The 14713-nt window shown below is 43.9% G+C and overlaps 2 protein-coding genes across 10 annotated transcripts in view; one reads left to right on the top strand and one right to left on the bottom strand.

The window, feature by feature from the left end:
• Positions 1-454: 454 nt before the first annotated feature.
• On the top strand, positions 455-10145 carry gpr161b (G protein-coupled receptor 161b). 2 transcript variants are annotated; one of them, XM_076263298.1, is made up of 6 exons: positions 455-772; positions 1935-2349; positions 3103-3854; positions 5911-6018; positions 8270-8398; positions 9581-10145. In XM_076263298.1, exons 2-6 carry the CDS (start codon positions 1982-1984, stop codon positions 9919-9921), a joined length of 1698 nt encoding a protein of 565 aa, XP_076119413.1. In that variant the 5' UTR covers positions 455-772; positions 1935-1981; the 3' UTR covers positions 9922-10145. The 2 variants fall into 2 exon arrangements, with proteins under 2 accessions (XP_076119413.1, XP_076119412.1); XM_076263297.1 differs by having other exon boundaries at positions 9578-10145.
• A 2648-nt stretch (positions 10146-12793) lies between these two features.
• Positions 12794-14713, bottom strand: part of dcaf6 (ddb1 and cul4 associated factor 6) — a 49710-nt gene continuing 47790 nt past the window's right edge. For all 8 annotated transcript variants that reach the window (XM_076263269.1, XM_076263274.1, XM_076263266.1 and 5 more), the window contains one exon: positions 12794-12978. In XM_076263269.1, coding sequence (XP_076119384.1) covers positions 12920-12978 — 59 coding nt within the window. In that variant the 3' untranslated portion in view covers positions 12794-12919. The remainder of the gene's footprint in view (positions 12979-14713) is intronic.

Here is a 14713-nt window from a genome sequence, read left to right as displayed (position 1 = left end):
TATATGTAAGTATTGGATAAAATAAATAGTTTGGGAATAAAATCAACAGCTGTGTGGTCTTTGTAAGGTGGGTGCCATTCATCGAGGATGCCATGCAGTATGGAGAAACATCGCCCCCTGGCGGTGAAGATTGGTTCTTTACAACTCAGTCTTTTAATATGATTGGCTAATGTAAGGTGTGCGCGAACCTTTGATCTACGTTGGTGGTCCACAAAGTTTTGAAGTCTCATAATGGTAAGTCTTCCGTGTATTTGTTTCCAGTAAACTATACCAGACTTTTACCAGATCTAGTAGGCCAACACGTTTCGACCATTCATTATTCTTAAAGAAACAAGGTTCAATATTGGTCAACAATGAATTACAATTACTCATACCGTTACAATGTAACGAAGGGGATGAATGACTCAACTTTTTAATTGAACTTCTTGTAAACTGAACACAACAGAACCGAGTGCGCGGCTGTTCTGACAAATTTGTGACAACCACTCATTCAGACCACCCACACATCTTCGAAATGATGGGGGTTTCTCCAGCAAGGGAAGGAGAAGGAAGAGCGTAACTATTCGGGAGACGGGTGGACCGTCGCCATTGCGACCGGAGACTGCCCCCATGATCTCGACTAGCTGCTAGACGGTACACCGAGGGACCATGCGAACGGGACTCCTACTTACTCATGAAGGCGATCAATGGATTATTAATTTCTTAAAAGAACACGATGACTTTTCAGTCGTCGTCGAGTGACGTTACGAGGTTTCATACCCGCTGGCTTGAGGTGAGAATTTTCACTTGGAGAGGTGGAGAGTCTGCTATGGACAAAGGGGAAAGTTTTTCTCAAGCTTACGAACTGTGATTGAACTGAGTCAGCGGGGTAAGCTTCGGATGCTGCGGTTGCTGGCTTAATGGGGATATCGTGCTTTTGTTGCTGATATTTTTCAAACATGTTTTCACTTGTATGTTTTCCAGATTGTAATATACTAGATATGGACAGCATTATGCCAAAAGTAAGTTGTAACGTTTATAACGTTACGCTCCGAAACGTTAGCTTGTGAGCTATACATTAGCTAACTATTATAACTAAATGGAAGTTATGCCGTTTATCACATTGTTACCTTATCGGTAGCAAGAATTTTGTTTAGTACAACCCGAATCAATACATTTATGGGTGCAACTTGTCTGTTTTCTGCTGTTTTGGTTTCTTGGAGTAGCTAACGTTAATGTTAGTCTACCGTGAGTGAATGTCTCAAGTCCCTCCTTCTGCTCAACGTTATAAGTCTGTTTATCATGTGTAGTTGATTATAGGCTTTAATGTGGGAAATCAAGCAGCCATAGTGGGGCTAAGCAGACATGTTGCTTCTAGTCATAATGAAAAGAGACATTTCACGTGCTGTACCATGTTTTTATGCGGTGTAACTGTTTGTGACTAAGGGTAGTCATCGAGTCGGGACAGAATTTTGACCAGCTAATGTTAGTTGACAACTTTAAACCATGACATCATGTTGGCGATATGTAATATTAGGCTATGTAGTCTCTACACAAACACATAAAATAGTAATATTATCCTTGCACGATAAGACATTCAGTCTGCTGCAAGAACTGATTAGGTTTCATGTCATTCTCGTATCAAAACCTCTGTTGACGTCAGTGACACCCCAACTTCAGGGCAAGAACATGGCTTTGCAAATGGCATTGGATTTGAGCCGGTGACATCAGGCCGTTCTTAATGTTCTCCCACAGTCGTCATTAGTCATAAACTGTATAATTTGACTGTCCTACAATGGTACATTGTGTAGATTTAACCTGTGAACTTAAATTACCTAGATAACATAAGTCAGTCCAGGTCACTGGCCATTAAACCTACTGCCCTATAGACTATTGTCTTATAGCTCATCTCTGTTCATGCTGGGGATTATAGCTGAGCCTTATTTCTTTTGCAGTCCTCTGTCATGTGTCTCCAGATGTACTCCTCAGCCATCCACACACAATGAACAAAAGCTGGAATGGGACCTCAGCAGCTCCGGGTACTGGGAATGTCACGGGTGTGGACGAAGGATCCATCGCCCTGGAGTCGGTCTCCATAGTGATCATCGCGCTCCTCATCTGCCTGGGCAACCTGGTGATCGTGGCGACGCTGTACAAGAAGCCCTACCTGCTAACGCCCAGCAACAAGTTTGTGTTCAGCCTGACGCTGTCCAACCTGCTGCTGTCGGTGCTGGTGCTGCCGTTCGTGGCGGCCAGCTCTGTGCGCCGCGACTGGATGTTCGGCGTGGTGTGGTGCAACTTCACCGCGCTGCTCTACCTCCTCATCAGCTCGGCAAGCATGCTCACGCTCGGGGCCATCGCCATCGACAGGTGAGACGCCGATGAAGGGATGTAGAGTAAGGAAGGGACGGAGGAGAGGAGGAGGAGAAGAAGAAGGGAAGACGTGGGGTGGGGTGGATCAGATGGATTAGACTTGATTCAGCACCCACCCAAAATCAACCTCATTTAATTAATCTCACTAAGATCTAGAGGTGAAAAGATTTGGGTATCCTGAAGTAAACATAAACGTTATAAGTTATTATGTATAACCTATTCCTCATGTCTGGCAAATACACTCTCATGGGATCATTTTGTGTGTGGGTAGGGGTTAATGAAGTGTCTTTTTTTTGTATACTATGTAAAATTGGAGAGGTATATTTGAGAATGTATGGTTTAGCCTGGATTATTTTAATCCCAATGTAATATCATTAATATTCTGTCAATTGGTTAGCCTAACTAGTTAGGGTTGTCTTTCAACTAGATTCAAGATTGTCTTTACATCTCATTATAGGGGTATAAGAGAGTAAAATTCTTGTGTTTTAACTACTTCATATAGTTTACAAAACTGATACTCAGAATAAATTCACCCATTCAGTCATCACTTGAGTGCAGTAGAAGGAATACATTCTCTTCAGCTGCTTCTTTTTAGTGCCCTGCATACCATGGTGAAAGACCTCATTGTGTCATCGGCGGTTTTGTAGTCATGTGCCCCACACTCAAGTGTAGCACAAGACTTTTTAGAGTGACCATTTGGGGGGGAAAAGACAAAACCTTTCTCTCTCCTTCTTGTCTAATTGCCTGAAGGTACTACGCCGTGCTCTACCCAATGGTCTACCCCATGAAGATCACCGGCAACCGGGCCGTGGTGGCCATCGCCTACATCTGGCTGCACTCGTTGGCCGGCTGCCTCCCGCCACTGTTCGGCTGGTCGGCCTTTGAGTTCGGCGGGCCCAAGCGCGCCTGCACGGTGGCTTGGCACCGGGAGCCGGCCTACGCCGCCTTCTGGGTGGTCTGGTGCTGCCTGCCCCCGCTGGCTGCCATGCTGGCCTGCTACGGCGTCATCTTCCGCGTGGCACGCCTCAAGGCGCGCAAGGTGCACTGCGGCACGGTGGTGGTGGCCTCCACCTCGTCCGGCCAGGAGGACAATGGAGGAGGAGGCCAAGCGGGGCACCTGAAAGGCAGCCGCAAGAACTCCAGCACCTCCACCTCGTCCAGCGGCAGCCGCCGCAGCTTGGTGTACTCGGGCAGCCAGTGCAAGGCCTTCGTCACCATCCTGGTGGTGGTGGGCACCTTCCTGCTGACCTGGGGGCCGTACGTGGTGGCCGTGGGCACCGAGGCGCTCCGGGGCAAAGGGAGCGTGCCGCCGGGCATGCAGACGTTGGTCACGTGGCTGTCGTTCGCCAGTGCCGTGTGCCACCCGCTCATCTACGGGCTGTGGAACAAGACGGTGCGCAAGGAGCTCCTGGGCATGTGCTTCGGGGACCGGTACTACCGCGAGTCGTTCGTCACACGGCACAGGACGTCACGGCTCTTCAGCATCTCCAACCGCATCACGGGTGAGCACCCAGCGAGGTTCAGCATCTACCGGACTTACATTTGGGTGGGGATGGGCTGCTTTTTGGATAACCGTTATTCTGGTATATGGTCATTAGTCTGACTTGAATTCAGTGATAGGTCTACAGGGGATGGGCTGCTTTTTGGATAACCGTTATTCTGGTATTTGATCATTAGTCTGACTTGAATTCATTCATTAACCACATGATTTTATCCATTGCAACACCGTAGAATGAATGTAGACCTATCACCTGTGTATGGAGTAAAACTTGTCACCTCAAACCAAATTTAAATGGGTCATTCCACGTCAGTTCAACCAGGGCCCACGCACTTAGGTCTCAAAAAATTCTGAAAAAATTACCAGGTGTACCTATGTTACCCAGGAGACACACTGTAAAATTACTCTTATGTAAGATCCATACTTTCCAAGATACAGCCAGTTTTACAGGGGGAGGGGGGTGTCGAGTTTGTCCGGGCTCTTTTTTTTGTCAAAGTTCACAAGCACACAGAGCAAGAACTAAACCATGTAGGAGGCTCAAATTTTGCATGCTGGTACATAAATAGGAATAGTATGTAGCAAAATCGTCACGTTTGGTCTGGATAATCCTGCATGGTCATAGCTGTCCCTCAAAGTTGATACAAATTTTATTGGAGTTTTTGGCTGGGCTCTGTTTAAGCCTTCAGAAGACATATTTGTACTCAACATAGGCTCTTGATTTATTTTCCTTACTGAGATAAGTAGAAACACTCTCACAAAAAGCAATGAACAGTAAATAAATCCCTTCAGGGTCTGAACAGCAGACCTCACAAGTCTGAAAAATCATTTTGGTTATCATTTTCAGAACACCCAAACACCTTGTGGGAATATACAAAGATTTTTTAAATATGTTTTTCCTTATTCTCCATGATCCCTTCTTTTTGAAAACACCAATTTGAGATGTCTTATGCAAATCTTTCTTTTTTATTTTACACCCTGAACACCATTCACCATACTGCCACCTGTGGTTGTATAGAGTAACCTGTGGTAGCTCTATACAAAACATATTGAAGTCAATGGTGCATTTTGCCCATGTTCAGGGTGGAAAGTGAAAAAGAAAGATTTGCATAAGACAAGTCAAATTGGTGTTTTTGAAAAGAAAAGATCCCAAAAGGTTTTACTCCATACCAGTTTTACTCCATACCTGTGCTCCTTAGGTACCACAAGATGATAAATACCAGGCCTGTCTACGTTTTGCGTCATGTGTTGTATGAACCACCCGACAACACAATGGCTACCGATAATACATGTCTAACACTGGTCAGAAATTGTGCATCACTTTGCATTGTGACACAGTTGATTCCTTAACTCTGTCAGCTGTATTTAGTAACACTCCCTCGCAAGACCTGAGAAGGGAGGCAGACTTCCCAGAGAAAATTGGGCATCGGTCTAAGACCATGTGACTGCGGCTTATCTCAATCATTGGTCGTATATTTAGGCCACATCAGATTTGCAGTCATCTAGCGGCGGCTAATTGCTGAATGGAGAAAGCCTTGGTTGTATATTATCGCGGCACGTCTTTCCCTGCACACTGACCCCATGATGCTGGATTTTTTGCTGGCGCCATGCTTGATCAGATTTCTCGTCTAAATCGAGCTGAAAGAGAGAGAGGAATATTATATGCACCTCATTGCAACACAGCTTTCTTTTGTTGTGTACTGTAAATAGTCAGGGAAGGACGATAAACTACAGCTGAGGAAACTGTACTGTCACTTTCAGGAAATGTTTTGGGAACATTCCATGTGAAATGGATTATATAGTGTGCATGTCAAACATGCCAATTTGGGGAGGGAAACGCTTAATTAGGAGCATAAAATACCATGAAATACCAGTGCTGTGCTTTAGATGTAAACAGTGTGAGTGTGTCTGTCTGTGTGAGTGAGTGAGTGAGTGAGTGAGTGAGTGTGTGTGTGCTTATTGTGTTCTCAATATTGTGAAAGCTCTCATGTTATCTCAGGAATGTTGTGGTGTGCTGGTGTGTGCACTGATGTGTGTTGTGTATCGTGTATGTGTGTGTTCAGATCTGGGGATGTCCCCTCACCTGACGGCCATGTTGGTGGGAGGAGCTCATCCACTGGGGCCTGGCAGCAGCACCGGAGACACGGGCTTCAGCTTCACACAAGACTCAGGTAAGTGTACACACAACAAACGCTCTCACTCACTCACACACACAAGACTCAGGTAAGTGTACACACAACAAATGCTCTCACACACACACACTCACAAGACTCAGGTAAGTGTACACACAACAAATGCTCTCTCTCACTCTTTCACTCACTCACTCACTCACACCCTCAACAAACACTCTCTTTCTCCTTCACTCACTCACTCACACAAACAGACGCTCTCTCTCTCTCTCACACACACACACACACACACGCTCACTCAAATTGTGTGTGTGTTTGTGTGACACAAACTCAGACACTGACACAAAGTTAACTCAGACACACAGTTCTAACACAACTAGGTGTCACAATCTCGGTTGTAAGTTGAAAATCAATCGAAATGACATCACAATCTCAAACTTCAAAATTAAATGTTGAATCGACGATGTAGCCACACACACACAAACACGTGTTGAAGTGCAGCACGTTAACATTATCTCCTCTAACTGGAAGCTGCTGCCAGTTTAAAAAAACACATCAACTAAACTCAAACTAAACTAAAACCCCCTCCTGCTTCCCTGGAAATATTTTGAGGTTCTGTCATTCACATCAGTTAAAGGTTGTATCAGCGATAGCGGGGATACGTTACTTTGTTGATGTTCAAACAAAACAGAGAGCTAGCTTGCTACTCCCTCCCGTGCAATTGAAACTCTCCTAAACGCGCATCTTGCCGGTTATTGGTTGAAACACTTTATTTTGCCTTTGAGTGGGTTGCCAACCCTTGTTGGTAGCAATTGTTTTTGTGTACAGATCTCAGAGCCTAGGCTGCCTACAGAGACGCGTTTTTTTAACGGCCAGCTTATGGGGCAGACAGCTAGTGGACTGTTAGGAAAGATTAGATTAATGTGATCATTTATGTTTGGGCCTTTTTTGGGCCTGACATCGCTGATACAACCTTTAACACTACTCAACTTAGGAAGTGAAGTTCTAAATTGAGTCCAAAGTTACAAAATAAAAGGCACGTTAACAATGCTACCGGTATATTCTATGAACACCTACCTTGTGTCTCTTCTAAGTGTGCTATAACAATCAAATTATCATTCTGTGATATTTCATGTCACTTTGTTCATGTCTATGTTTATGGAAATAAGGCAAGAAAAGTAAACAACATAACAAATGCGTTAATAGTAAATAAGATTGAAAATCAAATCAAATCTTAAGACTTAAAAATCCAAATTCTTATCAAATTGAGAGAATTGTGACTCAACTAAACACAACTCACTCGCGCACACATACAGTTTGCCCTCAATGTAGATGCGTTTAGATACTCACAAATATTGTTAAATGACAGAAGCAACCTCTTTTATTTAGTACCACATGCTAGTGCTACTACCCAACTAACCCATAGCCCAACAATGCTTTAGCTCAGATCATGGTACAGTTAGTGTATGAACACACACACATACTTACTGTACAAACCCTCTCACACACAATCCATCATACACACATTGTCCCCCTCACACACACACACACACACACACACCTCCATTACATTTACTTCCTCTTTAATTTCCTGTTCTGTGAGACAAAGACTTGTCATGTCTCTTCTCCCAACAATCCATTTCCTGTTTGACGGCTTCATGGCCCATACATCAGAGGAGGAGAGCGCAGCGCTACGCTTCAAAGCACTGAACTTGAGCTCAGCCAACGCCTCCCAGGCATCTCGGAACTCTCTCGTCCTCCTCCTCGCCTTGGACGGGCGACATGAACTCTTGTCCATGTCTCTCAGCCAGACAGTTAATCTACACAGGCTGTCATTTGGCTGCGAGCCGCACCCATCACGGCTGTTGCATAATGACCAGACGGCGTTGTGGAGGTGGTGTGATAGTGATGGTGGTGATGGTTGTGCCGTGGGGGTTGATGGGAGGGCTGGTTGTGGTTGGTGAGATGTGTTCAGGCACTCTGAGTCACAGTTTTTGAGAAGAAAACCAAGTTTGCCTGTCTGTCTTTAGTTTTTAGTTATTCATCAGTCTGTTGGTCTGGCTGTCTTTCTACGTGTCATTTATTTAGCTATCCATCCATCTTCCTCCTTCTGTCTCTCTGAGTGGTCTCACAGTATATATCCATCTGGTTGTCCAGTCCATCTGCATTTTCCTCTTATTTCCCTCTCAACTTTATTCCCCCATCTAATCTCTCTCTCTCTCACACACACACACACACACACACACACTCCCCCCTCCGTCTCTCTCTCATTGTCACTTGTTCCAATGCTCAGGTACAGACGTCATGCTGCTGGATAACTTCTCCACCGACGGCTCGTTCTCCAACCACCACACCAGCGCCACGGGCAACCGCAGACGGAGCTCCGTCACGTTCGAGGACCAAGTGGACCAGCATTCCAAAGGTATCAGATCAGGCAGAGCGCTCACGGGGAGCAGGTCCAGAGATGAAATGTACAGTGGAAAAGAAAAGACTAAACAAACTGTGTTTGCTTGTCTAGACGTAACGCTTAAGCAGCAGACAAGAGTTTTTGATCAATAGCAAGAATGCCCCCCCTCCCCCTACCACCATATTTATGATATGGAGATATTTAGTCATTTCACCCACATTGTTTAAGTGTCCTGTCTGCATATCTCTACCACCTGTTTGACCTCGGCACATGTTTGCTTTGCACACATGGAAGAAACAGGTGTTAAAGGGACAGTACACCCCAAAATACCACTGAATCCTGTGGTCCATTTTATTTGGTTTTGTAGACCACCAAGCAGAACATTTCTCATTCTACACTATTATTTTCGTTTACTATTAACTTATATTAAGATAAAAAATCTAGTAATTGTATCTTAATTTAAGGACAATTTAAGGTAAATTTACTTACTCCACTGGCAGATAAATGTACTTGTTTTTATGTGTTAATTTAAGAAGATTTTGATCTACTTGTAAGTCAAATAATCTTACAAGAAAGCTCAAAGTAAGTATCTTTATACTAAAAACAATACTAACTAGATTTATTTATCTTAATATAAGATTATAACACTTGGTAAGATATAATTTTTTGTAGTGAAGGCGAATGATGGCCAGTTATTTGTGCTCACAGACATTCCACTGAATAAATGTTTGCTGCACTGATAAGTCATGGATGATGACTGGCCTTTGGTTTAGGAGATAATGGCAAAAGTTTCTCTTTCGGGTGGACTTTCCGATGAAAGCAAGCATCAGGGCATGTAAACAGCCTGCAGTTGGGTGAAGGGTTGTTAAATTACAGTTAAGCCAATACGGACTGGATTCCCATACATAGAGCAGTCATGTACCGACAAAAACAATCCCTGTCTGGACAAACCTCAACAAATTGAGATGACTAAACATTTGTCATGCAGCACTTTAAAAAAAAAAAAAAAAAAAAAAAAAAAAGTTGTACTTTTTTTTGCCACCTTGAGGCGTTAGCCTCGCTGTGTGTTCCACAACAACACCTCCATAATATACTGTATATATTCTGTAAGTCGCTTTGAAGAAAAGCGTCTGCTAAATACCATAAGCACCACCTCCACACCTCACCAACCCCCATGTTTCTCTCTCCTCTCAGCAGACCCCTCCCCCGCGGTGCAGGTCAAAGCCGAGCTCCACTGCTCCCTGGACAGCTTCGCCAGCTGCCTGGCCATGGCCATCGAGAGCGACGCCAAGCTGCAGATCTTCGGTGAGGGGACCATGGCGCCCTCGCTGCTGCCGCCGCCGCCGCCGCCTCCGCTGCCTGCGGCGCTCTTCACCAGCCGCAACGTCCAGCGGGCTCCGCGCTACCTCGACGGCCAGAGACTGAGGATGGAGAGCATCGATGAAGGAATAGTGAAAGACGACCAGGAGCAGCAGGACGCAGAGGGTGGGGAGATCAAGAGAGACGGCGCCGGAGCCTCATTTTCCTTCGCCGGGTGACTTTGAAAGACGGATCAAGAGATCTGACTCTGTGATGTTCATACGGTCCCATGGCTAAAGCAAACGGAGATCATGAAAGGACCCAAGCAGAACAGCACATCATGTATCATTGGTACAAAAGGCCGACAGCCTTACTTAATATGTAAATCAGTCCTACATTTCTCCCTATCAGTAACATAGGAAGCCTTAACCACTGTATCTTAAGTTTCCACTAAAAGGACTATTTTTTTTGTTGTGTGTTTGTTCGTGTGGACGTTGTACACATTCATTTACGATATTACTAAGAGTATAATCTGTTGTGCGTAGGTGGTATGTAAGCCCAAGTATTTACACTCTCCGAAAAGACTGCTACCTCAAATCTAAACTCTCTCAGAGCTCCGAAAGATCTCGCCAGGCCCAGGCTCTGAATCACCGTCCACGACCGCGCAAACTCTGAATGTAACGGTACAGGAACGCGGGACCAGTTGTTTTTCTTTCCGCCCCTTTCTCCGCCATCGTGGCGAGTCGGAACAAGACCCGCGGGGACGGTAGAAACGATTTGCACTTGACAATGATGAGCAACAGACGGACCAGCGGATGGCAGGAAGAGGATGTGGCAAACTGTTTGAGATCATCTGTGTTGTTCGTCTTGTGCTGTGAGCACCTGAATTTTCCAAGTTTGACCACTGGGTTGAGAAATTCCATACTGGCTTTTTCTCTAACCCAAAGACTTTTTTTTTTTTATTACAGTAAACAGTGTGTAGGTCAATGCAGTTTCTTAAACAATAAGAAAAGTACGGTGCCGTTTTTTGTTTGTTTTGTGAGCACAAATCCATGTCAAAAAGAAATAATAGGAAGGGTTTATGTGTTTCTTACTGTTTTGTACAAAGTGTTACATGCCATTATTTTCACATACATTTTGTACTGTATTGTGGAATTAAATCCATTTTTCTATACAATGTACCAGAGAGGTTAGTCTTGTCTCCCGTCTTCAATTAACTGTTAAATCCCTCCACACCTCTGTGCACACACACTACACTAAATGCTTTTGCCAGTCAGGTCCTGGCAATTCATGTCCAGTCCGGTTTATAGAAACACACTTAGTCATTTATTTAGATATTCTAGTGTTTGGTACTCGGTGTAGAAAGCCCATGCTCTCAATCCCCTACTGAATTCCGTAGATCTAAGATCACCTTTAATTTCGCAATAAAGTGGCATAACTCTGAAATCACTGTTCAAATAAATGAAAGCCTGTATAAATGTAAGGTCAACAGCATACGGTAGTTTTGGTAGTTAATCTAAACATACTTAACTACCAAACTTAACAGAGAAATGAGAATTGAGTGAAATGTCATTCCTGTATAATATACGTATACATATTAGTTTAACTTTTGTCAAACTCATCACCATGTTGTCAGTCTGGAAACATCTTCATTTTTGACAACAAAAAAAAAAACTCCACCCAGCAGCAGCAGACTCCCGACGTGTTTTGGTCGAGGCGGAAGTGTGGGAGTTGTCGGAGGGAGAGTGGGAGCGTGCGCAGGACGCGTCGTCTGCCGTTGGGCCCTGTAATAAGAGGCCTGGTGATAAAGGGGAGCCCTGCAGGCTGACCGTGCAGGACAGCTGCCAAAACAAAGGCCATCTGTGGCCTCGGGCACGCAGCCATAACCGCTAGGGAGGAGCACCCAGTGCAGATATCGATCCAGCCCACTCACTCACACACGGCTTGCCTAACTAGAGCTTGCTGAGAGGGAGAAAACTCTGATGGGTATCACGCCTAAAGTGCTGTGGCGTTTGTGCTCTAAGGGATTTTGAACTTTAAATTTAAAAGTCTTGCTAATTTAATGCCTATAGACAGACTTGAACTCATTTGATAATAGATATGTGCATTTGGTAATGATGTTTTTGTAACCAGATGAATGACATTTTTATTTATTGCAACAGAAATAGCAATGCTTTTATTCCAACCCTGTGGTGTCTTTTAAATATTATAATACATCTCCACAGTTTGTTAACCAGTAGTTTTCAGGGTGAGCAGCAGAGGTTGTTGTCATGGCAAGCGCCTGTCTTTCTCACTCAGGTGCGGTAGAACTTGTCCCAGCGGAACACTCTAGAAGATTTGGTCATAAGGAAGTGGAATTGCTTGGATTAAAGGCTCTGGACACACGGGCCTGCCCACACAAAGCACTTTCAGTGGCGTAAAAACCAGGTCACGGACTTGGAGAGAGAAACACTTTTGTTTGCTAGTAAAGCCTGTATGGAAATGAGGTTGAGCGCTTAAAACAAAGTGGGTTATCAGGTTTGGGAAATAACTGTGAAATGTTTCACATTTACACTTCCCCGGCAGCGAGCAAAACCCCAAACAGCAGACTCTTTGAGATGGGGTAGTAGGGAGGGCAACACTTGGATGTTCATTGTAATGCAGAAAGGCTTCCAGGAAACCCACTTTCCTTCACGGTCCATTAAAACCACCACCACAAACCTGCTGAGAATATAAAATGTATGTGTTTCTTCCAACAATAAAATGGTTTATTTTAAAGCATAATTTCTCATATTTTACATGCACAACCGTTATACAAACATATTTTTTAAACAATATTTTTTTTTGTTTTTTTTAAACCTTGTGGGCTACAGTTAGAAATCTCACACTTAATAACGGACCACGTCTCAAATTCTGCCATTAACAAAAATATTGCACTTTATGCTCTGAGGAGACCAGGCGTCTCAGTATCTCTTTCATGGTCTTTATATATATCATCTGGCTTGCATTCACACTTCTTTATGCACATAACTCAAAAGGACACGTCAGTAAGAAAGTCGTCTTAAAAAAAGAATAGGGGGCGGGAGGCTACAAATAAACCTAGAGCTAATTTTTTTAAGGAAATATTCTACATTTTTGTTTTCATGACTCGTACAAATCCCAAATGTCCAAGTGCTTCATTGCAAAAGAAAGCTTTTTTTTTTTTTTTTTTTGTAGTCGTCTTCTTTTCTCTTTTGCTGATTTTCTGATTTTGAAAACTTAAGAATCATCTTCGTTCTCCTGTCCGGATCCTTCCGAACGATCACCTTCCAAACGGTCTGCAAAAAAGGACAGAATTGAAAAAAAGATTGAAGGTGAATGTGTGTGTGTGTGTTTGTATGTGTGTGTGTGTGTACACTTCACAACCTGAGGGACAACATGGCCTTATCGGCACAATCCCCTGTTGTCTCCAAACACGCTGCCACCACTCTTTAGTCCCTTGTCACTCTTTTTGCAGTAGGTCCTCTTTCTCCTCTAACTCATCTTTTCCTTCTTTTGTATTTTTCAGATTACCTGATCTGAACTAATGTTCATGTTGCTTGGGCAACACTATTTTTAATGGCTGTACCAATAAAGCATCTTGAAAGTGTGAGTGACAAAGTGTTGGTGTGAGTGTGAGTGTGAGTGTGTGTAGGGTGTGTGTGTGTGAGAGAGAGAGGGAGAGAGAGAGTGAGAGTGTGTGAGTGTGTGTGTGTGTTTGTGTGTGTGTGTGTGTGTGTGTGTGTGTGTGTGTGTGTGTGTGTGTGTGTGTGTGTGTAAAATGTGTCTTTGCCCATTTATAGGCAAAGCCCTTGTGTTTTGATGTGAGCTTCAGCCACTGGAAGAGGGGCCACTGAGATGGTAAAGCTGGCAGCAGTCAGACACTTTACGAGACACACACAGACACGCACACACACACACACACACACACTATGGAGTGCCTGCAGTCACAGGATTAAGTACAGAAGTGTTCCACTGCGTCATGGGAATCCTGGTCTAAGAAAGGTATACACAGAGGTGAAGCAACTGTCTTAACCTCTTACTGTGAGTCTGTGAAGCACTTCAGGAATTTGTCCTGAAGATCATAGTCTGTTGTTATTGTACGTCTCCGAATAATAAATTATATTTAACACAGTAACTCTGTTGTCAGTTACTCAGATCACACAAAAGCCACCAGGATTGGTGCTGGATCAAAAACATCTATCAATGTTGAAAACTGGATAGATCCACAACCCAAAATAGCTCCCATTAACTTATTTTATTTGTTACTTGGAGTTACTCTGATGGCCAGAGAGTGTGTGTGTGTGTGTGTGTGTGTGTGTGTGTGTGTGTGTGTGTGTGTGTGTGTGTGTGTGTGTGTGTATGTGTCTGTCTGTGAGTGTGTGTGTATATATGTGTCTGATTGTGTGTACAGTATGTGTCTGTCTGTGTGTGCACGTGTGAGATTACTTCCCATCTATGTTTATGTTTGGGTCAAGATAACAGAAAATTAGAAAGATAAAGGCGTGTGTGTGTGTGTGTGTGCATGCACATTCTAGGTCCATTAACGTGTGAGAGAGCAAGATAGAGGATCTTTGAGTGAGTGTGCATGTATGCATATGTGCGTCGGAGCAGTTATGTCTGCAAGAGTATGTGTGAAACAGCATGTGGGAATGCGCATGCACAGACTTGAGTGAGTGCACATGCATGTGTAAATAGTGTGTGTAGGTTTGTATGTTCCATTAGTGTGTCTGCATGCATGTGTGCAGCATCATTTTCTTGTTTGTGTGTGTGTGTGTGTGTGTGTGTGTGTGTGTGTGTGTGTGTGTGTGTGTGTGTGTGTGCACATTGTGTGCTTGTGTGTGTGTGTGCTTGCGCAATTTGTGCTTGTCTGTATGTGTGTGCATCGTGTGTATGTTAGTTAGGGCTGTCACTTTCGTGAAAAAATCCTGTTTGATTTTTGAGACACAAGAGTTCATTGAATCGATTGTATAATCGATTTTCCATGTCTTAAGACATTTCCATTTTCAGCTGCAAATACAGGCCAATCCATGG

This window comes from Alosa pseudoharengus, unplaced genomic scaffold, assembly GCF_046254945.1.
Source record: "Alosa pseudoharengus isolate Yale_2024_CS ecotype anadromous, Long Island Sound unplaced genomic scaffold, YU_APseudo_1.1 YU_APseudo_1.1_scf_3, whole genome shotgun sequence".
NCBI lineage: Eukaryota > Metazoa > Chordata > Actinopteri > Clupeiformes > Clupeidae > Alosa > Alosa pseudoharengus.
The sequence above is the reverse complement of the archived record's forward strand: the minus strand, read 5'-3'. Positions and strand labels throughout refer to the sequence as shown.